At 32.7% G+C, this 25529-nt stretch overlaps 1 protein-coding gene across 29 annotated transcripts in view; it reads right to left on the reverse strand.

Moving 5' to 3' along the window:
• Window positions 1-25529, reverse strand: part of LOC145270991 (protein numb-like) — a 464442-nt gene that overhangs the window by 8977 nt on the left and 429936 nt on the right. For 16 of the 29 annotated variants that reach the window (XM_080126556.1, XM_080126554.1, XM_080126550.1 and 13 more), the window contains 2 exons: window positions 4009-4213; window positions 1204-1419 (listed from right to left, as the gene is read on the reverse strand). In XM_080126556.1, the coding sequence (XP_079982682.1) occupies window positions 1204-1419; window positions 4009-4213 (421 nt within the window). Of the gene's footprint in view, window positions 1-1203; window positions 1420-4008; window positions 4214-22602; window positions 22636-25529 lie in introns of all 29 variants that reach the window. The other 13 variants (XM_080126546.1, XM_080126545.1, XM_080126541.1 and 10 more) reach the window with 1 other exon arrangement.

The raw sequence follows: 25529 nt of genomic DNA on the forward strand, positions 1-25529 counted from the left end.
AAAACTAATGGACGGTTATCTGGCAATCGTCCGGATGCACGGAAGCACAGACGCCATGGAAAGTGTTCGACTGAGCTTCAATCTATGGTCCCCCCTCGCAAAACTTTCACAAGAAACACTCGTCTAGCTGTAAACACTATCAATAATTTCCCCCACTCTTTATCTGTGCCTAAACCTAAACGTAGATTCCATGAACAAAGCTTTTTTATTAGAACTGCACGCCTGTGGAATTGTTTTCCGTTTTCCTGCTTTCCGGCTGACTACAATATGGTTGTCTTCAAGTCTAACGTAAATAAGTTCTTGATGAGCCGTTCCATATAAGTTATCAAATTTAACAAATTTTCATTACTAATGATTATTATATTGTCCAATTTCTACTGTACACTCTTTAACCCTTATCCTTGAGTTGCCTCTTTGACCTTGATAATGAGTTGATACCTATGAAAAAAAAAAAAAAAAAAGAAAAAGTCCAATGTGAACAAGTTCTAATTGAATCGTCCCCCTAAGTAATCCAAGTTTCAAAATTCCCACTGTTTACTATGCTAAAATCACAATGACTAATGTATACCTATTAACCTTTATCCTTGAGTGGCCTCTGGGCCTTGATAAGTGGTGACACCTATGTAAAAAAAAAAAAAAAAAAAAATGCTTATATATATATATATATATATATACTAGCAGTTTAGCCTGGCTTTGCTCGGACTTTATATACTGTTCATAACTTTATTTGCATATATATATATATATATATATATATATATATATAAAGTTTGACTCATGTCCAGGTAATCTACATCTAAAATTTTACGTGTTTAGCCCCAAAATTGGTGGAGGAGTTTGGTAGAGTTTGCAATGGTCAACTCTTCCAGCTTTGACCTTTTGGCAGCCAAAATAAGCCTTGATAAGTGGTGACACCCTTTTAAAAAAAAAAAAAAAAAACATAGGTCCCTCTCCAATAAATCGGGGGACCAAAAACTGACCTTGTGTCTAACTCTGGCCCCGTGGGGAGGCAAGTAAATAGGATCATTAGATTACCCCCGAAAGATCACCCTGCATTGCTTTGGGCATAAATACTATTATATTCACAGCACTGACAAAAGTATGGTTCAAATCAAAGTACGAAGGGAAAATAAAGTTGATATGATTTTTAATTGTGAAAAACGCTTGCAGTGAAGGAAGGAACGTCCGACCAATGAGACTTACCTCCAACATTTGGTGGGGATTCTAGAACAGCGTTCTGTCGTTTCAAGTTTGACGGCAGATCGCTGAGTCTCAGTGAAACTGACCGCTTAAAAGGAGACGAGGTCTCGTGCAACTTTTCAAATCCGCGGAAGGATCCCTGCCGTTGGAGGAGGGACTGGGTAGCATGGGGCCGTTGGACCGCGTACGGATTATCCACCTTCTTCACCGGAATCGGATCTGAAAAATAATTGATTTTTGAAAAGGGATGAAAAAAAAAAAAAATAAAAATAAAATAGAAAAAATAAAAATTAAAAAAAAAAAAAAAAAAAAAACGCATTAGGCATACACAATAAACGTAAAAAAAACGTAAAAAAAAAAATTTAAAAAAACAAAAAAAATTTAAAAAAACAAAAAAAATTTAAAAAAACAAAAAAAAATTAAAAACAAAAAAAAATTAAAAACAAAAAAAAATTAAAAACAAAAAAAAATTAAAAACAAAAAAAAATTAAAAACAAAAAAAATTAAAAACAAAAAAAAATTAAAAACAAAAAAAAATTAAAAACAAAAAAAAATTAAAAACAAAAAAAAATTAAAAACAAAAAAAAATTAAAAACAAAAAAAAATTAAAAACAAAAAAAAATTAAAAACAAAAAAAAATTAAAAACAAAAAAAAATTAAAAACAAAAAAAAATTAAAAACAAAAAAAAATTAAAAACAAAAAAAAATTAAAAACAAAAAAAAATTAAAAAAAATTAAAAAACAAAAAAAATTAAAAACAAAAAAAAATTAAAAACAAAAAAAATTAAAAACAAAAAAAAATTAAAAACAAAAAAAAATAAAAAACAAAAAAAAATTAAAAACAAAAAAAATTAAAAACAAAAAAAAATTAAAAACAAAAAAAAAATTAAAAACAAAAAAAAATTAAAAACAAAAAAAAATTAAAAACAAAAAAAATTAAAAACAAAAAAAAATTAAAAACAAAAAAAATTTAAAAACAAAAAAAAATTTAAAACAAAAAAAATTTAAAAACAAAAAAAAATTAAAAACAAAAAAAAATTAAAAACAAAAAAAAATTAAAAACAAAAAAAAATTAAAAACAAAAAAATTTAAAAAAAAAGACGCATTAGGCATACACAACAAACGTGTAATGAAGAAACGTAAAAAATTAAAACCAGAAGTTGTTGGAACAGTACAATAAGTGCATTGCAGCCGGAGGAGATTACTTTTTTCTTTTTTTTTTTTACACAGTGATCACCACTTATCAAGGCCCGGAAGCCACTCAGAGATAAGGGTTATTGCAAGTACATTACGTTAGCAATTTGTTAACGTTGGACTTGAACACATCCAAGTTGTAGTCAGGTGGGAAGCAGGCAGACGGAACAGAGTTCCACAGGCGTGCAGTTCTAAGAAAGAAGCTTTGTTCATGGAATCCATGTTTTGATTTAGGCACAGATAAAGAGTGGGGGAAATTTTTCACAGTGGATTCAGCTAGACGGGTGTTTTTCGTGAAAGATTGGCGAGGGGGGGGACCAGAGATTGGAGTTCAGGCGAGCACCTGCCATGGAAATAACGATAAAACAAGGATAGGCTCGCAACGTCTTTTCTGTGGGAGAGAGGTTGCAGGGTACAGAAAAGGGCATCCCCCACGTAATGTACTTGCAATAACCCTTATCCCTGAGTTGCTTCCGGGCCTTTGAATTTTTGAGATGAGGATTTGTTATTTTTATTTATTTGGATTCATCAGACTACTGCTCTCATCTTGGGTACGATTTTCACAATGTTTCGATGTAACCTCCGCCCCTTTTCAGGTGTATCTTATCGGACTTTGGAATTTGGACAGAATTTACTTCACGGGGTAGCATGCTCTTATTCCGTCAGCCATGACTGGATAGAGGTCATAAGTAATTCGCAACTGAATTTTTCAGATGAGGTTTGGTTATTCGTTATTATTTGGATCCACCGGACTACTGTTCTCATCGTGAGTGTGAGTTTCACAATGTTTCGAGTGTTGTTCGAACATGTTGTTTTCCTCACATACACGCACATATATTCACGTTCACGTATATACACACATATATTCACGTTCACGTATATACACTCACATTCATGTGCATACACACATATATTCACGTTCACGTATATACACTCAAATTCATGTGCATACACACATATATTCACGTTCACGTATATACACTCAAATTCATGTGCATACACACATATATTCACGTTCACGTATATACACTCACATTCATGTGCATACACACATATATTCACGTTCACGTATATACACTCAAATTCATGTGCATACACACATATATTCACGTTCACGTATATACTCACATTCATGTGCATACACACATATATTCACGTTCACGTATATACACTCACATTCATGTGCATACACACACATGCTAACGTACACACATGTACACACACATACACGCACATGGGAAATCTAGACATGCGCAGTCAGAACACTGACCTCGGTATAAAAGTCAACAACAAACATTCAACTTTCTTTCTTCCTTTTGCCTTGGTTCGTCAGCCAGACAAGTTCGCGTCCACAGCTCTTGGCTTGAAGACTTTTCCACGTGGACGACTGCTATCATGCACGCGCGGCTTTGCTGAGGCCAACACTCTTTCTTTTTCTACATGCGGGACTGCCATTTCTCGTTCTCAACTTCATTCCTTTCTTTTCCACACACGTAGTCGTCAACGACTGAATGAACACGTGTTCCACCTAAACCATTTATTTTCGACAGTGTATATTGTTGAATTCTGGAATTTGAACAGAATTACAAAATAGAAACAGAAAAATTTAAATACCATTTGGAGTGTTTCCTGCGAGAATGGCACTCTGCGGATCTGCAATGCGTTCCGTGATGGAGGCTTGCCTGAACGAACCCGTGCGCGTGAAACTCGTACGATCTTGGTTGTACGTTACATTGACTCCAGACTCTTTGTCCCGTTTTTGTTTACGTTCCAAGCAAATTGCAAAAGCACAACCAACAGCGTGACTGAGACGTTCACCCTGCAAGAGCAAACAAGAAAACGGTAACCAATTGGAATCAATCTGAAAATGGCACATCATAAGGATCGGTAAAAAATATCATGGCAAACTATATAACAGTCGGTAAGAAGAATGACTGTTATATATTTTACAATCGGTATAAATACATGACAGTCGATAAAAAATACATAATGGGTTGGTAAAAAGAAACATGACGGCCGGTAAAAAAAAGATTAAAAAATGGTTGGTTAAAAAACAAACAAAAAACAATGGAAAATAACAAAAAAAACATGACATGTGAAAAAAAAAAAAGGCGAGTTGGGGGAAAAATGACGGCCGGTAAAAAAAAAAATGACAGCAGCAAAAAAAATAAATAAATAACGGTCGATAAAAAAATATGACAGTTGGTAAAAAAACAAGAAAAGCATGAAGGGCGGGGAAAAAATGACAGGCGTAAAAAATATGACGGGGGGAGGGACATGACGATCGGTTAAAAAACAAAACATGACGGTCAGTAAAAAAATGACAGGTGGACAAAAGAGTCAGTAAAAACGTATGGCAGTCGGTAAAAGTATGACACTCGGTAAGGAAAACCCTACGGTTGGTAAAAAAGTATGACATTCGGTAAAAAAAATATGGCAGTTGGTAAGAATTGCACAATGTGTTGGACGGTAACTTTTCACAACTTGCACAACAAAAGAAATTCTTATCTAATTAATATACAAGGTGCCTTCAATAACATGAGAGTCGGTAAAATAAAGTTGACGGGTGAAAAATGAGGAGTCGGCAAAAAAAAAAAAATATTATGACCAGCGGTAAAAAAAATTAAAAAATTATGACAGGCACTAAAAAAAATTAAGACAGCGATCAAAATAAATTATGATAGTTGGTAAAAAAAATTATGACAGGCAAGGGGGAAAAGCATGACAGTCAGGGGGGAGAAATTATGATAGGCGGCAAAAAAAAATTATGACAGGCGAGGGGATAAAAAGTATGACGGTCGGTAAAAAAAATAATGACGGGCACTAACAAAATAATGATAGGTGGTAAAAAAAATTATGACAGGCACTAACAAAATAATGATAGGTGGTAAAAAAAATTATGACAGACACTAAAAAAAAATAATGATAGGTGGTAAAAAAAATTATGACAGACACTAAAAAAAAATAATGATAGGTGGTAAAAAAAATTATGACAGACACTAAAAAAAAATAATGATAGGTGGTAAAAAAAATTATGACAGGCACTAAAAAAATAATGATAGGTGGTAAAAAAAATTATGACAGGCACTAAAAAAATAATGATAGGTGGTAAAAAAAATTATGACAGACACTAAAAAAAAATTATGATAGGTGGTAAAAAAAATTATGACAGACACTAAAAAAAAATAATGATAGGTGGTAAAAAAAAATTATGACAGAGATTAAAAAAAATAATGATAGGTGGTAAAAAAAAAATTATGACAGACACTAAAAAAAAATAATGATAGGTGGTAAAAAAAAATTATGACAGAGATTAAAAAAAAATAATGATAGGTGGTAAAAAAAAATTATGACAGAGACTAAAAAAAATAATGATAGGTGGTAAAAAAAATTATGACAGACATTAAAAAAAAATTATGATAGGTGGTAAAAAAAATTATGACAGACACTAAAAAAAAATAATGATAGGTGGTAAAAAAAAAATTATGACAGACACTAAAAATAATAATGATAGGTGGTAAAAAAAAATTATGACAGACACTAAAAAAAAATAATGATAGGTGGTAAAAAAAATTATGACACACTAAAAAAAAATAATGATAGGTGGTAAAAAAAAATAATGACAGACACTAAAAAAAAATAATGATAGGTGGTAAAAAAAAATATGACAGACACTTAAAAAAATAATGATAGGTGGTAAAAAAAAATATGACAGACACTAAAAAAAAATTATGATAGGTGGTAAAAAAAATTTATGACAGACACTAAAAAAAAATTATGATAGGTGGTAAAAAAAATAGGACAGACAATAAGAAAAAATTATGATAGGTGGTAAAAAAAAATTATGACAGACACTAAAAGAAAATTATGATAGGTGATAAAAAATTATGACAGACACTAAAAAAAAATAATGATAGGTGGTAAAAAAAATATGACAGACACTAAAAAAAAATTATGATAGGTGGTAAAAAAATATGACAGACACTAAAAAAAAATAATGATAGGTGATAAAAAATTATGACAGACACTAAAAAAAATAATGATAGGTTGTAAAAAAAATTATGAAAGACACTAAAAAAAAATTATGATAGGTGGTAAAAAAAATATGACAGACACTAAAAAAAAAAATTATAGGTGATAAAAAATTATGACAGACACTAAAAAAAAATAATGATAGGTGATAAAAAATTATGACAGACACTAAAAAAAAATAATGATAGGTGATAAAAAATTATGACAGACACTAAAAAAAAATAATGATAGGTGGTAAAAAAAAATATGACAGACGCTAAAAAAAAATTATGATAGGTGGTAAAAAAAATATGACAGACACTAAGAAAAATTATGATAGGTGGTAAAAAAAAATTTATGACAGACACTAAAAAAATTATGATAGGTGGTAAAAAAAGATTATGACAGACACTAAGAAAAGATTATGATAGGTGGTAAAAAAAAATCATGACAGACACTAAAAAAAAAATATGATAGGTGGTAAAAGAAAATTATGACAGACACTAAAGAAAATAATGATAGGTGGTAAAAAAAAATTATGACAGACACTAAAACAAAATTATGATAGGTGGTAAAAAAAAATTATGACAGACACTAAGAAACAATAATGATAGGTGGTAAAAAAAATTATGACAGACACTAAAAAAAAATTATGATAGGTGGTAAAAAAAAATTATGACAGACACTAAAAAAAATTATGATAGACACTAAAAAAAAATAATGATAGGTGGTAAAAAAAAAATTATGACAGACACTAAAAAAAAGAATGATAGGTGGTAAAAAAAAATTGACAGACACTAAAATAAAATAATTATAGGTGGTAAAAAAAAATTATGACAGACACTAAAAAAAATAATGATAAATGGTAAAAAAAATTATGACAGACACTAAGAAAAAATTATGATAGGTGGTAAAAAGAAATAATGATAGGTGGTAAAAAAAAATTATGACAGACACTAAAAAAAATAATGATAAATGGTAAAAAAAATTATGACAGACACTAAGAAAAAATTATGATAGACACTAAAAAAAAATTATGATAGGTGGTAAAAAAAAAATATAAGACACTAAAAAAAATAATGACAGGCGAGGGGGAAAAAGGATGACGGTTGGTAAAAAAAACGAAAAAAATCTGACAGTCGGTAAAAAAATAAAGTTTTCAGACATTTTTTTATACCGGCATACTCCCCATAACCTATGCGAGTACAGGTCCTGATTTTTCCTGTAAGCATATCTGCTTGCATTCTACAGAACCGTTTCACCTTTGTGCTGCTCTGCAGATAATATGGTCACGTGTTCTATGTTCACGACAGCTTCAACTCAAATAAAAAGTATCAGAATTTTCATAAAGAGCTACTTTTCCTTTAACATAAAACTAAATTAAACAAAATATAGCAAACATTACACCCAATTACACCTAGCAGTTATAGTCCAAAATTCATACTGATTTGTAAATTAGCTTAGGAGTTAATTCTGTATAAGCAAAATATATACAAACATAGACACATATATAAACAGATGTACGCATACACAAATCACAAATATATATTTATGCACCACAATGTGAAGATGATTAGTTAGACAATTTTTACACCCATATGTGAAGAAGATGATAAGTGAAAAAATTTTTTTACACGTATATGTGATGATAGTTGATGAGAATTTTTACACCTATATGTGAAATGCTAATTGATGAGAAAATTTTCACACCTATATGTGAAATGCTAATTGATGAGAAAATTTTCACACCTATATGTGAAATGCTAATTGATGAGAAAATTTTCATACCTATATGTGAAATGCTAATTGATGAGAACATTTTTTACACCTATATGTGACATGCTAATTGATGAGAATTTTTTTACACCTATGTGTGAAATGCTAAATGATGAGAACATTTTCACACCTATATGTGAAATGCTAATTGATGAGAACATTTTTACACCTATGTGTGAAATGTTAATTGATGAGAACATTTTTACACCTATATGTGAAATGCTAATTGATGAGAACATTTTTACACCTATATGTGAAATGTTAATTGATGAGAACATTTTCACACCTATGTGTGAAATGCTAATTGATGAGAACATTTTTACACCTATATGTGAAATGCTAATTGATGAGAACATTTTTACACCTATATGTGAAATGCTAATTGATGAGAACATTTTTACACCTATATGTGAAATGCTAATTGATGAGAACATTTTTACACCTATATGTGAAATGCTAATTGATGAGAACATTTTCACACCTATGTGTGAAATGTTAATTGATGAGAACATTTTTACACCTATGTGAAATGCTAATTGATGAGAACATTTTTACACCTATGTGAAGATGATGATTGATGAGAACATTTTTACACCTATATGTGAAATGTTAATTGATGAGAACATTTTTACACCTATATGTGAAATGCTAATTGATGAGAACATTTTTACACCTATATGTGAAGATGATGATTGATGAGAACATTTTTACACCTATATGTGAAATGTTAATTGATGAGAACATTTTTACACCTATATGTGAAATGCTAATTGATGAGAACATTTTTACACCTATATGTGAAGATGATGATTGATGAGAACATTTTTACACCTATATGTGAAATGTTAATTGATGAGAACATTTTTACACCTATATGTGAAATGTTAACTGATGAGAACATTTTTACACCTATATGTGAAATGCTAATTGATGAGAACATTTTTACACCTATATGTGAAATGTTAATTGATGAGAACATTTTTACACCTATATGTGAAATGCTAACTCATGAGAACATTTTTACACCTATATGTGAAGATGATGATTGATGAGAACATTTTTACACCTATATGTGAAATGTTTATTGATGAGAACATTTTTACACCTATATGTGAAATGCTAATTGATGAGAACATTTTTACACCTATATGTGAAGATGATGATTGATGAGAACATTTTTACACCTATATGTGAAATGTTAATTGATGAGAACATTTTTACACCTATATGTGAAATGTTAACTGATGAGAACATTTTTACACCTATATGTGAAATGCTAATTGATGAGAACATTTTTACACCTATATGTGAAATGTTAATTGATGAGAACATTTTTACACCTATATGTGAAATGCTAACTCATGAGAACATTTTTACACCTATATGTGAAGATGATGATTGATGAGAACATTTTTACACCTATATGTGAAATGTTAACTGATGAGAACATTTTTACACCTATATGTGAAATGCTAATTGATGAGAACATTTTTACACCTATATGTGAAATGCTAATTGATGAGAACATTTTCACACCTATATGTGAAATGCTAACTGATGAGAACATTTTTACACCTATATGTGAAGATGATGATTGATGAGAACATTTTTACACCTATATGTGAAATGCTAATTGATGAGAACATTTTTACACCTATATGTGAAATGTTAATTGATGAGAACATTTTTACACCTATATGTGAAATGCTAATTGATGAGAACATTTTTACACCTATATGTGAAGATGATGATTGATGAGAACATTTTTACACCTATGTGTGAAATGCTAATTGAGGAGAACATTTTTACACCTATATGTGAAGATGATGATTGATGAGAACATTTTTACACCTATGTGTGAAATGTTAACCGATGAGAACATTTTTACACCTATATGTGAAGATGATGATTGTTGAGAAAATTTTTACACCTACATGTGAAATGCTAATTGATGAGAACATTTTTACACCTATATGCAAAGATGATAGCTGATGAAAAAATGTTCACAGTTACAGTGAAGATGAAGGTGGGTGAGAACTTTTTTACAGCTATCTGTTTATGAGGGACAATGTGGCTCTTGTGAAAATGTGAATGACGAGTTTTAGGACAAACTCATTACATTAATTAGCAATGTTTAAAAGGAAGTGGTTAGAAGCTGTTCTGAGACAATTGAGGAGATCAAAGCGGCTGTGATGAGGGTCCTTAGCACACTCGCAGAAGAGGACTTGCAGGAGGCCTTCAAGAAGTTGTTGGAACGATACAAGTGCATTACAGCCAGAGGAGATTACTTTGAATAGAGACTAGAGTTTTATATGTGTACTATCAATAAATGTGCCCATATGAAAAAGTATGGAAATCTTATTGAAAACCTCCATAAACAATTTTTCCAAACATGCTACTGAACAACCAATCAAACTGCCTGGAAAACAAAACTCGATGCAGAAGGAAGCAGTGGTTATTTACTTGGGGAATTTTTAATTGCTGAAACATAACATGACTGCTTGATTAATTGAAATGGATCTGACAAAGCAGATTTCTTGGTGAATGATAGGAGAGTGTTAGTAGATATTTTTGACTGAGGAAAATATACTCCTATTATTCATTATTATTTGCTTTGGGAGAGTCACTTTGGTTGGAACAATGTAAGAAATTAGAAGTGTGTTGAGAATGGTGATTATGTACAAAAATAAATTCTGGCGCCCAAAAGGTTGCTCGTTTTAATGGTACCATTCCCGTCTTCACAGCTCTTCAACTTTTGGGATTAAAAAAAAATAGGGACTTTACTTTTGAAACACTGCTCGTCGAATAATTTCACTTTTCCCATTGAAAATGTGTAACCCTAAAAACATTTTATTGTGGCGGGATGGGAGATGTAGACGTGGACCAATAGCATTCCTTCTTACCTGAAGGATGTTTGTTAGAAGAGGCGACAGATTCTTTTTATTATGTCACACATTAACTTGGCTAGGTAAAATGGGCCATAGATGGTCCGTTTAAAATTAGGGAATAGGCCTAACTAGCCAAGTGCTAAAAACTGAATAACTCTGCTAGAGATAAAAGACTTGCTGGAAAAGCTAGAACCATTCATCCAAGAGAGGTAAAATGAGAAGGTTACCAAGAGTAAAAAAAAACAAAACCTAGCACTATTCATACAAGACGCTCTACTGGGTGTGGAGGCAGTTACCACGAGTAAGTGATGGGTTAAGAAGTATCGCGTGGCTTGCTTGAAGCATTGGTTAACAGATATAAAAGGTATTTTTGAAGGCTTACAATGCGAATGTAATTCAATAATTTTTTATTTATTTTTATATCTATTTATGTAAATTATTTATTTTTTATATTTATTTATTTACCTGAATTTTTTAATTTATTTTTTTCATATTTATTTATTTACCTGAATTTTTTATTTATTTTTATATTTATTTATTTATCTAAATTTTTTAATTTATTTTTTTTATATTTATTTATTTATTAACCTGAATTTTTTATTTATTTTTATATTTATTTATTTATTTACCTGAATTTATTCATTTATTTTTTATATTTATTTACCTGAATTTAAAAAAAAAAATTTTATATTTATTTACCTGAACTTTATTATTTTTTTATATTTATTTTTTTATATATATTTATTTATTTACTTGAATTTTTTTTATTTATTTTTATTTACCTGAATTTTTTTTATTTATTTTATATTTATTAATTAATTTACCTGAATTTTTATAATTATTCTTTTATATTTATTTACCTGAAATTTTTTATATTTATTTATTTACCTAAATTTTTAAATTTACTTTTTTATATTTATTTATTTACCTGAATTTTTTATTTATTTTTTATATTTATTTATTTACTTACCTGAACTTTTTAATTTATTTTTTATATTTATTTATTTACCTGAATTTTTTAATTTATTTTTTATATTTATTTATTTATTTACCTGAATTTTTCTGTATTTTTATATTTCTATATTTATTTACCTGAATTTTTTATATTTATTTTTTTTTTCACGACTGTGGATAGAAAAAAAAATTCAGGTAAATAAATAAATAAATATAAAAAAATAAAGAAAAAACTTCAGGCAAATAAATATAAAATAATGAATGATAAATAATTCAATAAATTTTTTATATTTATTTGTCTGAAGTTTTTTCTTTATTTTTTTACCTGAATTCTTTTTTTTTTTTTTTTTCGACTGCGGATGGTCCTATTAATCAAAATACCACAAGCATTCACATCTCATCTAAAAAAATTCAGAATTGCAGAAACAGGCTCGTTAGACTTGTGCGTCATAGTGCCAAAAACATGTCACAAAGGCAGGATAACAATAACATCGTCAAAGTGCTCACATTTTTTTTTTCTTCTTCTCTTAATTTTGCGTGAGTCGTGCTGCCTTGACTAGTGACTGAGATATACGTTTACACTAACACGACAACTACGGAGAGGGCAGACAACTTTTAAAGTGCGTGTTTGTGGGTTTTGCCATACCTTGACGACGCAGCCATCTCCCTTGCTGTGCCGCAGCTTTCAGAAAAAAATAAAGACAAGAAAATCAAGACAAAAAAAAAAAAATATAAATGATGTTCGGATTGGTTTATTATTGATGTAGAGGACAGAATGGTCTGCTTATGTAATTGACAATACCATCCTCCATTAATTTTATTTATTGCAAACTATCATCCTCATCTTTTTATTAGTTGTTTCACAATGTTTCGGACAAATATTCCTCTGGCCTTCATCAGGTGGTAAACGACAGACCCGACAAGCTGCAAAATCCCACCCCCACACTGTAGAGATCCCTAGATGTAAAAGATCTTTCTACTCCAGTAGTTTCTTCCCCAGAACTGCTAGACTTTGGCATTCCATTCCAGGTCACTGCTTCCCCAACTGTACTGACATGCATAAGTTCAAGTGCAACGTGAACCAACATCTCGCTGCCCTAATCCCTACATAGTACCCCAGTAGATGTTTCCCCTGATAGTAGCCCCCTACACCAAAGTGGCAATGTGCCTTGTTTGGGGTGAAAATGTAATAATAAAAAAAAAAAACTGCGACGGATAGGGACTCTGAATCTCCTAACTGCATTCACTGCAATTACTGCCTTCCATAGTTGTTGTCGTCTCACCACGTTTTGGCCAAGTAAGCCTCTAGCCGGCTTTTGGGTAGGATTGAAACTGCTATCTTCAGACAATCATCATCTGGAACCGTAAAGATTCAACGTCTCTATCAACTGCGCCACAGGCCCCGTACCGAATGGTAGATATTATTTTTTTTAATTGGAATGATGAGTATTATTTATTATATACCATCCTCCATCTTGTTTAATGGTGACTGAGAAGCAAGGGCTGCATAAGGAAGAGATGAAACATTTCGATATATGATAGTAAAAAAATGTAGATTCATTTACATAAAAATGTGAGGAAATGCATATAGAGATAGTAAAAGAATGTAGATTCATTTACATAAAAATACATGTGAGGAAATGCATATAAAAGAATTTACTAATTACTGAGGATACAGTTAAGATTCCAATAAGACATGTGCTATCAAGGTTGGTCAGAAGCGACGTTGAATCTCTACAGTTCCAGGTGAGTATTGTCTGAAGATAGCGGTTACAATCTTACCCAAAGCCGGCCAGAGGATTAGTTGGTCAATACATGGTTAGACGACAACTATGGAAAGCAGTAATTACTGAGGATACAGTTGAAAAACTCAGCTTTCCTATCCTGTCGCGGTTAACCACCTGACGAAGATGAGGATAACGTCCGCAAATCAATAAATAAATAAACATTTCACTTGGGTTGATTTTTTATCACTTTGAAATATTTTTGGCGTTCCTTGAGGAAAACTAAATTTTTTTTTGTTAAGTTTTAGATTTTTTTTTTTCATTAAATATTTAGGGTTGATAAAGGCCTACATATGTAATTTTCCTTAATTTTTTTAAATTAAAAATCCCTAAATAAATAAAGGCAAGACAACTCAATTCGAACTATCGAAACTAAAATCAACCTTGTAATGGCCATAATCTGTACATTAATACGAGATCATGCAAGTTATTTCGTTTGTCACCCTTACATCTTTTTTTCTTCCGAGTGACTGTCGTTTAATTGTTATGACCTTCCATTTATTGTAATAAACAATTTTACCAAGAATTCTTCATAAGTCTTGGTTTCGATACAAGCTGAAACACCCAAATCATATAGATATATTTTTATTAAATTAATATATAATAATCAAAAGAAAATTGACTCTATAATAATATATACAAAATCTGCATAAATTAAAATATATTTAAGTGTAGTTTATGACCGGGCTATACCGTGCGTCCCTGCTAGCTTAGATAGTTTTAACAAAAGAGCTACAATAATATCAGGGCACAATGCTTGGCACTTTTGGCCAAGATCAAAGTGTAGCATCTGTTCCGGCAGATACTGCAAGCAAAGACCATATGTGGGGGTAACCCCACATATCAGACCTTGGTCAATGTAGGGGAAACCCTTCATACCAATTGTCGATATCCAGCTCCCCTACTCCCCGGGGAGTTGGTCCCCATTTCCCCTTCACTCCTCACATTAAAAATCGGCCTTGTGCCTAATTTGCTCGGTGGGGGAGCAAATAAATACCATCTGTTCCGGCAGATACTGCACTTAAGATAATTTGTACCAGTCAATGGAGGGGAAACCCTCTATACTGGGACAATTATTATTTTTGGTAACCAGAGTGCCCCCTTTTTGCCTACTTTTAGGGGAGCTGGTTTTTACCTCACATTAAAAACGGCCTTGTGCCTAATTTGCTCAGTGGGGGAGCAAATAAATACCATCTGTTCCGGCAGATGCTGCAGGCTATGACTAGCTATGACTAGCTATGACTAGCAAAGACCAGATGTGGGGGCAACCCCACATGCCTGACCTTTAACCAGCTCCCATTTCCCACCTCTCGGGAGCTGGTCCCCTTTTTCCCTTCCCCCTCCCTTCACTCCTCACATTAAAAATCGGCCTTGTGCCTAATTTGCTCGGTGGGGGAGCAAATAAATACCATCTGTTCTTCAGATGCTGCACTTCTATTTCTTGTTCTCTTTCGGTGGAGGAGAAATCCTTCACGACTGAGACAATTTTTATTTTTGTACCTTTTCTCCACGTTAAAAAACGACCCTGGTGTCTAACTCTGTCCCGTGGGGAGGCATAGTAAATAGGTACAATAATATCAGGGCGTCTCCATTTACGCTGAACATGACATCATCAATATATTATGTATGAACGAGTTCGCTGTGGAATTTCCACAGGTCCCGTTAATAAAAAAAAAAAAGTCATTGCTTTTATTTTCATACTAAAACTGAAAACAATAAAAAATATTTTCTCAAATTGTATCTAAGAGTATTTGTCTGTGCGTATTTCTGTATGTCCAGCTAAAAATCAAAAGACTACAAAGCAATGACCCACAAAGTTTACATTTTTTTAAAAATCAGTCCCCCCCCCCCCCTCCCAGATGATTTTAGAAAAAAAAAAAAATTTATTCAACTGGGTCCTGGGTCAACTGGGCCGGGTTTTGTTAGAAGAGGATCTGTTTTTCAGTTTTATCGTGTATTTTCAAAAATGTCAACTTTTATGGGTTTTGAGGTATGCTAACAACGAATATCAGAGACTAGGGCTAATAATTAGTTTACCAGATATGAAAATATTTGTTTATCCAACGTAAAAGCTAATCTAATTTCTGACAGCCATTTTTTTTCACAATTAACCAATTGTTTGTACGCTAAGAATGGCTTTCATAATAAACACCTCCAACCTCCCCATGCTAACAATAGCTTTTGGAATAAACACCCCCAACTTCCCCATGCTAACAATAGCTTTTGGAATAAACACCCCCAACCTCCCCATGCTAAGAATGGCTTTCATAAACACCCCCAACCTCTCCATGCTAAGAATGGCTTTCATAATAAACACCCCCAATCTCTCCATGCTAAGAATGGCTTTCATAATAAACACCCCAACCTCCCCATGCTAAGAATGGCTTTCATAATAAACACCCCCAACTTCCCCATGCTAACAATAGCTTTTGGAATAAACACCCCCAACCTCTCCATGCTAAGAATGACTTTCATAATAAACACCCCCAACCTCCCTATGCTAAAAATGGCTTTCATAATAAACACCCCCAACCTCCCCATTCTAAGAATAGCTTTTGGAATAAACAGTCCCAACCTCCCCATGCTAAGAATGGCTTTCATAATAAACACCCCCAACCTCCCCATGCTAAGAATGGCTTTCATAATAAACACCCCCAACCTCCCCATGCTAAGAATGGCTTTTGGAATAAACACCCCCAACCTCCCCATGCTAAGAATGGCTTTCATAATAAACACCCCCAACCTCCCCATGCTAAGAATGGCTTTTGGAATAAACACCCCCAACCTCCCCATGCTAAGAATGGCTTTCATAATAAACACCCAACTTCCCCATGCTAAGAATGGCTTTTGGAATAAACACCCCCAACCTCCCCATGCTAAGAATGGCTTTCATAATAAACACCCCCAACTTCCCCATGCTAAGAATGGCTTTTGGAATAAACACCCCCAACCTCCCTATGTTAACAATGGCTTTTGGAATAAACAGTGTTTTCATTAATGAGATTTGTCTGACCCACAACCTATCATCATAACACGATCTGGCCCGTCGAATGAGTTGTTGACCCTTGTTGTAGATAATTGCCCTTTTGATATCCGATTGTTTTTACCGACATTTGCTTATCAACGTAATCAACCGCATGATATCTGATCAACTGAACTATTAATCATAGCAGACATCAATCAAATTAGATTATGTAGATTTTTTTTTGCATTATTCGAAATACTAGCATGAATACCCAGTGTTGCCAGGGTCGACATGAAGCTGCGTTTGGCCACACCTGCTATCCTAAGAATATAGAGCAGTTTTTCATTATTATATGTCAACTCTATCGTTACCCCCACAACAATTTCAAAAATAAAAGAACCAATAAAAACATGAGACTGTAATCGCCCCGCCCCTGCCAAAAGAAGTATATGACCCTATCCCTACCATCACCACCACCAGATATTTCAGCAGAAGGGATACGAAGTGAAGAAGCTATTCTCCGGATATTGAGCACTTTTTGTTGCCCGTGTGTTCGACACCGCCCCCCCCCCTCCAAAAAAAAAAAAAAATAAATGATTAAAAACAACTTTTATTTAAATCAAAATAGTAGGGAGTGTCTATGCAACTGCAGAAATAAAAAAAAAAAAAAAAAAAAAAATGAGCCGCGGTGTCCGGGCTCGAACATGAAATGTGAAAGAGGGAAAGAAGGAAAAAACTTATGGACAACTTTTGCCAACACGGCGACGACTGCTTATGACGTCATGGCGTTGCAAAATAAGCATTTTAAACAGTTTTCGTTTGATATGTGTGCGTGACTTGTGAAAAAAGTGCCGCAAAAAATGACCCCCACCTCCTTTTCAAAAAGTAGTCCAGTTCACCACTACAGAATTAATCTTTTTTTTTCCTAGTTTTCATATATTATGCATCCGGGGTACTACTCCTTCACATGGCCCCAGACAACGCTCCTTTATATAACAGACTAGCGTCGGTACCCAGTATTGCCTGGGTGTGTCGAGGTGGTGCAGATAGGCCCCCCCACACACACACACAAAAAAAAAGCGGTTATAGCGCCGGGGGGGGGGGGAGCATCAAAACAACAGTAGGCAGCCCAGATGAAGAGAAGTGTTGAATAAAAAAAAGGTTATAGTAAGCAGGCAGGTTCGAACCCATAATGGGGAGGAGGAAAAAACGTCTTAGCTGATGAGTCCATGGCAAAACCAGAAGTTGCAAGCACTTAAATTAAGACTAGTCAATCGAAAGGAGATGATGACTTGCGAAAATGTTGCGACCCCTTCTTGTAGAAAACTGCCCATATATACTAGCAAAAGTACCCGTCGTTGACTATGTTCAAAAACAGCCTACAGGAAATGGGCTCTGATTTATGAAAGTATGATAGTTTATGAAAAGGATGGGTTGTGAAGTAATAATTAATGAAAATTATCTTTCTATTATGATGTACTCGGTTATTCACATTTAGAACATAGTAACAACAATCTATTGAACTATAAATTCTGTCGTCTATAGTATATATATATATATATATATATATATATATATATATATATATATATATATATATATATACTATATATTTCGAATTTGGGCGTATCAAAACCAAAGCAAAATATGATGAAAGTAAAAATAAAATAGATAAACCCCATAATTTATTATACCATACCTGTTCACACTGAAACACTTATCACAATAATCTGTGGATCTATATTAAACAACCTTGTTAAACTTTGAGACATATTTCCATTCTATGGAAATCAGGTGCGAACGAACACCCCATAATAATAGTTTATTATACCATACCTGTTTACACTGTAAAGAGATAGCTTCGAATTCGGGGGTATCAAAACCAAAGCAAAATATGATGAAAGTAAAAATAAAATAGATAAACCCCATAATTTATTATACCATACCTATTCTCACTGAAACACTTATCACAATATTCTGTGGATCTATATTAAAAAAAACTTGTTAAACTTTGTGATATATTTCCATTCTATAGAGGTCAGGTGCGAACGAACACCCCATAATTTTATTATACTATATTTCTTCAAACTGAAACATAATTATCAAAGTATACTTACGCAGATAGATATGAAAAGTCTTTATTAAAGTTTATGCCTATTTCCATTCTATGGAGGTCAGGCGCGAACGCAGACCCCACAATTTTATTATACCATCCCTATTTAAGTTAAAACATACTTATCAAAGTATTCTTATGTACATCTATATCAAAAACACTTGTAAACGTTTTAGCAGTTATCCGCCAATAACCCTGTTTAAATGTTAAAACTGTTAAAAAAAATAGCAGTTAACCACCAATAACCCTGTTTAAATTTTAAAACTGTAAAAAAAACCCCCAAAAAACTTAGCAGTTAACCGCCAATAACCCTGTTTAAATGTTAAAACTGTAAAAAAAAACAAAAAAATTAGCAGTTAACCACCAATAACCCTATTTAAATGTTAAAACTGTAAAAAAAAAAAAATTAGCAGTTAACCGCCAATAACCCTGTTTAAATGTTAAAACTGTAAAAAAAAAATAATTAGCAGTTAACCGCCAATAACCCTATTTAAATGTTAAAACTGTAAAAAAAAAAAATTAACAGTTAACCGCCAATAACCCTGTTTAAATGTTACAACTGTAAAAAAACAAACTTAGCAATTAACTGCCAATAACCCTGTTTAAATGTTAAAACTGTAAAAAAAAAAAAAAAAAAAAAAAAAAATGAGCAGTTAACCGCCAATAACCCTGTTTAAATGTTAAAACTGTGAAAAAAAAAAAGATAGAAAATTTTTTTTTTTGTTCATCGTCATTGAATCTTTCGGAAATTCATTTATTTAAACCAATTCAGAAAATAATACTTGACATATGCACAGTCTTTGAAGTTGTTTAGAAAGAGACAATTTTACTGACTCTCCCTTCATTTAAAACTTTATTTCTATACGAAATAATTGACCATTTCTCCTAATTTTCACATATGTGGACGAGGGATCGCTTTTCCAGATGATACTGGTTTTAACCTGGTCCGATGCTGCTGACACAAGCTTTTAGTAGACATACAAACATACATACATACATACATACATACACATTAACACACCTGAGAGTTATATTATAGACTAGCGGGGGGTACCCAGCGTTGTTTGGGTGTCAATAGGTGGTGTAGTAAGGATATTGAGCAAGGGCTAGAAAAAAAAAGAAATAGATGTAGCCTGGGAGGTTTGAAAAAAAAAAAAAAAATAATAATAATTCAGTTTTTGTTTTAGTGGACATACAAACATACATACATACATACACATAAACACGCCTAAGAGTTATATTATAGACTAGCAGGAGTACCCGGCATTATTTGGGTGTCAATAGGTGGTGTAGTAAGGCTATTGAGCAAGGGCTAGAAAAAAAAATTAGACGTAACCTGGGAGGTTTGAAAAAACAAAAAGAAAAAAAAATTCAGTTTTTGTTTTAAAAGGGAAAAAGTCATATTGCGTAGGCTTCAAAAAGCCAACAGCTTAACCCCCATGCCCATCGTGAGAACCAACATTGCTGTTCGGATTAAGCTTACACATTGCAAAGTGTGAATGATTTGGCAAAAATGTCGATAAAAAAGTGACCCCTCCTTGTTAAAAACGGCCCAGTTGAGGGTAAAAGAATGAATCTTTTTAGCCAACTTTTAGATATTTGTTGTCCAAGAGACTGAGCTTCATAATGATAGCAATTTTGTCAGTATTAGTTGTGTCTGTCAAAAGTTTTTGCCAGACATACAAACATTTTGCCTTTTATATATTAGATTAACAAGATGTTGGGTTACGTTAGATTTAAACTTCAGCATATTAGTGTAATCAGGGAAAGCGGTAGCAGAAAGAGAATTCCAAACTCCAGCTGTTCGAGCAAAGAAACTATATTAGAAGAGAAAGCTTTCTGATATTTAGACACCTCAACAGTGAAGGGGTAAGATTTTGTTGCATATTTATACCAGATTCCATGAACAAAGCTTCTTTCTTAGAAGTGCACGCCTGTGGAACTCTCTTCCGTTTGCTTGTTTCCCACCTGACTACAACTCGGATGTCTTAAAGTCCAACATAAACAAATTCCTGATAAACCACCCCCTTAAGTGAGACACTTTATCAAATCTCCATTACAAATGATTACTTACGATATCATCCCATTGATTACTGTACACGCAATAACCCTTATCCCAAGTGGCTTCTGGGCCTTGATAAGTGGTGACTACCATGTAAAAAAAACAAACTTTGGAAACTGAACGTAAAACTTTTGTTTTCAAAGGTGTATTTTTTCTGTATTTTTAAAGAATTTTTTAAACTTTTTCTAAAGCGACGGTATTTTTTTTTTAAATGCATTTTCTGCAGAAATTTCTTTCTGAAAATACGTTATTTTTTTTATATATATTTAACACTAATTGCATAAGGGTTATATTATGTTGGGGGGGGGGTATTAACAGTTTCTGCCGATTGAAGCAATTTCATTTTCCTTGTCACAAGAATAAGACTTCTTCCTTTTCTTATATATATATACTAGCAAAAGTACCCGTCGTTGACTGGATTCAAAAACAACCTACAAAAAATGGTCTCTGATTTATGAAAGTATGATAGGTTATGAAAAGGAAGGGTTGTAAAGAGATAGCTTCGAATTTGGGGGTATCAAAACCAAAGCAAAATATGATGAAAGTAAAAATAAAATAGATAAACCCCATAATTTATTATACCATACCTGTTCACACTGAAACACTTATCATAATATTCTGTGGATCTTTATTAAAAAAACTTGTTAAACTTTGTGACATATTTCCATTCTATGGAGGTCAGGTGCGAACGAACACCCCACAATTTTATTATACCATATTTCTTCAAACTGACACATAATTATCAAAGTATACTTATGCAGATAGATATGAAAAGTCTTTATTAAAGTTTGTGCCTATTTCCATTCTATGGAGGCCAGGCGCGAACGCAGACCCCACAATTTTATTATACCATCCCTATTTAAGTTAAAACATACTTATCAAAGTATTCTTATGTACATCTATATGAAAACCACTTGTAAACGTTTTTTTTTAATTTTTAAATTTTTTATTTCCATACTTTGTGGACCAGGCGCGAACGCAGACCCCACAATTTTAATGAACCACCGTTCTGCCAGATCAAAGATACCCATTCCTGTGTCTCGATACATCTTCTTTCATTATATGTGATCAGTTTTCTATAATAGTCAACCATATAGGAGTCTATTCGTGACCAGGCACACAGATGTTTAGCTTTATATTTTATATATATATATATATATATATATATATATATAGACTTGTTTGTAATATACCGACTTGTTTGTAATATTTCGGTTTTAATTCAAGCTGATGCACCCAAGTCATATTTATATATTTGTTTTATTTTTTAAATTGCAACTTTATAATATATAAGAATCGATAGAACATTAACTCTGTAATAATATATACAAAATTTGCAAGAATTAAAATATCATATTTAAGCATATTTTACGAATGGTCTATGCCGAGCTTTCTTTTTAGCTTAGAAAAACATGTTTTCATTTTTGTCAAAAGAGCTACAATAATATCAGGGCATTTCCATTTACGCTAGATATCCAAAGAATGCCAACATCAATATATTACATATGAATGAGTCCACTGTGGAATTTCCACAGGTCTCGTTAGATAGTTTTAAAATCTTCGAGCAGACATTGGGCCGACATTTTTATACCTATAGTGACACATGGGAAAAAAGGAGAGTACAACGAATATAAAGTACATTCAAGAGTACTTACTCCTTTGTTCTTCAAACGAAAAAAGCGTGCAATCTGCAAAATATAATAAGGCGAAGCAAAAAGAAAAAAGAGGAGTATTTAAAAATAAGGAGCAAAAATAAGGAGTATATCAAAGAAAAATAAGGAGTAAGAAAAATAAGGAGTAAGAAAATAAGGAGTATATCAAAATAAGTAAAAATAAGGAGTAAGAAACATAAGGAGTAAGAAAAATAAGGAGTAAGAAAAATAAGGAGTAAAAAAAATAAGGAGTAAAAAAAATAAGGAGTAAAAAAAATAAGAACAAAAGGCAGAAAAACAGGTTTGGCAATAAAAAATAAAGTACGCAGAAAAAAAATAGAAAAGAAAAAACAAAATGGAAATAAATATCCGAAACATGGCTTGAATAACGAATAGGAAGATTTTTTTACGCAAAACAGAAGTTTTATTCCGATCAGATGTGATTTCGGTAAAATGTGTATACTCTCCCAACATCAAGAGAAAACTAAATGCTTTCACCCCTAACAAGGAATATGGGACCATGTCTAGGAAAGATTAACAAGATGTTAGTTTACATTACATTTAAACTTCTGCATATCAGTACAGCCAGGGAAACAGATAGCAGGAAGGGAATCGCAAAGTCTAGTTGTTCGAGGGAAGAAACTATTAGGGATTTCAACTGTGAAGGGGTGAGATTTCGTTGTTTAGCGGGTTTGTCGGAGATATGTATGTTGAGAGGGCACAAATATAACATTCCATTAAAATATTTGTAAAACAGAGATGTAACATTGCGGTGATGGGACAGGGGTTGGAGTTTAGTTGACAAAGTGGGACCGATTAGATTGACAACTCCTTTTTTGGATCCAAGAGAAATAGAGAGTAGTGGTGGATGCACCAGCCCAAATGCGGCAACAATACTCCATGCATGGGCAAAAGGTTGCCTTGTAGTCAACGTAGTTATACCAACTTTGGAAAACTATTATTCTTGCATTTCACTGCTAAATCGGATGAAATATTTCAAAACGAGCAATCTCAGAATATTTAGACCCCCCCCTCCTCATCAAATAAAAAAGAAATTCGTTAGAGTCAGCTAACGTAATTCCTAATTTCTGAAATCGTTGCTACCAGAAACGGTGTCATGGCAAATCAGTACCTTCGCTTTTTTTTTTTTCTTTTCTCACGCCTATATCCCCCTCCCCTCTGTGTATTTACTCTTTTTTTTCTCATCTATTTATTTTTTTTTACATTTTCACCCCAAACAAGGCAAATTGCCACTTTGGTGTAGGGGGCTACTATCAGGGGCAACAACTACTGGGGCACTATGTTGGGATTTGGGCAGCGAGATGTCGGTTCACATTACACTTGAACTTCTGCATGTCAGTACAGTTGGGGAAGCAGTGACCTGGAATGAAATTCCAGAGTCTAGCGGTTCTGGGGAAGAAACTACTGGAGTAGAAGGATCTTTTACATCTAGGGATCTCTACTACGTGGGGGTGGGATTTAGCTGCTTGTCGCGTTTGTCGAGGGTGTCTACGTCGTGGGGGCACAAGTGTCTGCAGTTCGCCAGAGTATTCACCATTAAAATACTTGTAGAACAGGCAGAGGGATGCAACATTTCGTCGATGGGACAGAGGCTGAAGCTTAGATGCCAGTTCAGGGCCTATCAGATTGGCGACTATCTTTTGAACCTTGTCTAGGAGCGAGAGACTAGTAGCAAACGCACCAGCCCAAATGTGACAGCAATACTCGATACATGGGCGAATGGTGGCCTTGTAGAGGTACAGGATACTTTCGGGCGTTAGTAGTTTTCTAGCACGGTAGAGAGAGCCTACCTTCTTTGCAGCGGCCCTGGCAACGCTTTCAATGTAATTGTTTCAATTCATGTTTCCTGTGAACGTTAGACCAAGCAGTTTGAAAGATGTACTCTCAGACAGGGAGTCACTGGGCATTGTTATTGGTGGACTGTTATCCTCATCTTCATAGGTGGTGTTTCAGCCAACTATTCCTCTGGCCTTAGTCAGGTGGTAACCGTGACAGATAGGAACTCCGAATCTCCTAACTGCATCCTCAGTAATTACTGCCTTCCATAGTTGTTGTCGTCTCACCATTTTTTGGCCAACTTATCCTTTAGCAGGCTTTGGGTAGGATTGAAACCGCTATCTTCAGACATCTTTGGGGGCCCGAAATAAAATAAATAACTTTTTTCTGATTGTTTTTTTTTTTATTTAACAATCATCGAAAAGTTTTAATTAGAAAACCAATTCTTTTTTTTTTGTTCTTTTGTTTTTTTTAGATTTATTTATTTGTTTGTTTATTTATTTGTTTATTTATTTATCTATTTATTTATTTATATATTTGTTTATTCATTTTAAAACTACTTTGGGAATATTATGTATTTTTTATGACATTTGATATCTTTTTTATTTTAATAATTTTATTTCTATATTTTCATAAACATATAAGTATATCATTCAAACACGGTAGTATTTGAATGATATGGTTAAGTGGCAGTTTTAGTCATTTCGAACTTCACCGCTCACTCATTTTTCAATCAAATTTCAAACAGTTACTACAATTTATAGATCACCTTCTCAGCTATATTGTGAAAAAGAATTTTTAATTCAGTAAAACAAAAGTTATGATGAAATTTCTCGTGTTCAAAATTGTAAAAATATGTAAGTGACGTTTTTCATAACTGGTTTCCATAGCAACCATGTCGCTTAAGAGACTACTGTTGGGTTGCTACGAATTTACTGCTCTCATGAAATAACAAGTGAAACAGAGAGAATCAAAGCATGAAAGGGAGAAAATTGGGGGGATTTTATTGAAAGCAGACGAGTGCCGTCCATTGTTTTTTCATGTGTGTTTATGGGGGCAAAAAAATAAAACTGAAATTAAACAAACAACAAGTGAATTTATTGGAAGCCTGCAAAAATGGATTACAATAGAAA

The sequence above is a fragment of the Euprymna scolopes genome, chromosome 46, assembly GCF_053919585.1.
Source record: "Euprymna scolopes isolate OS-2025 chromosome 46, ASM5391958v1, whole genome shotgun sequence".
Lineage (NCBI taxonomy): Eukaryota > Metazoa > Mollusca > Cephalopoda > Sepiida > Sepiolidae > Euprymna > Euprymna scolopes.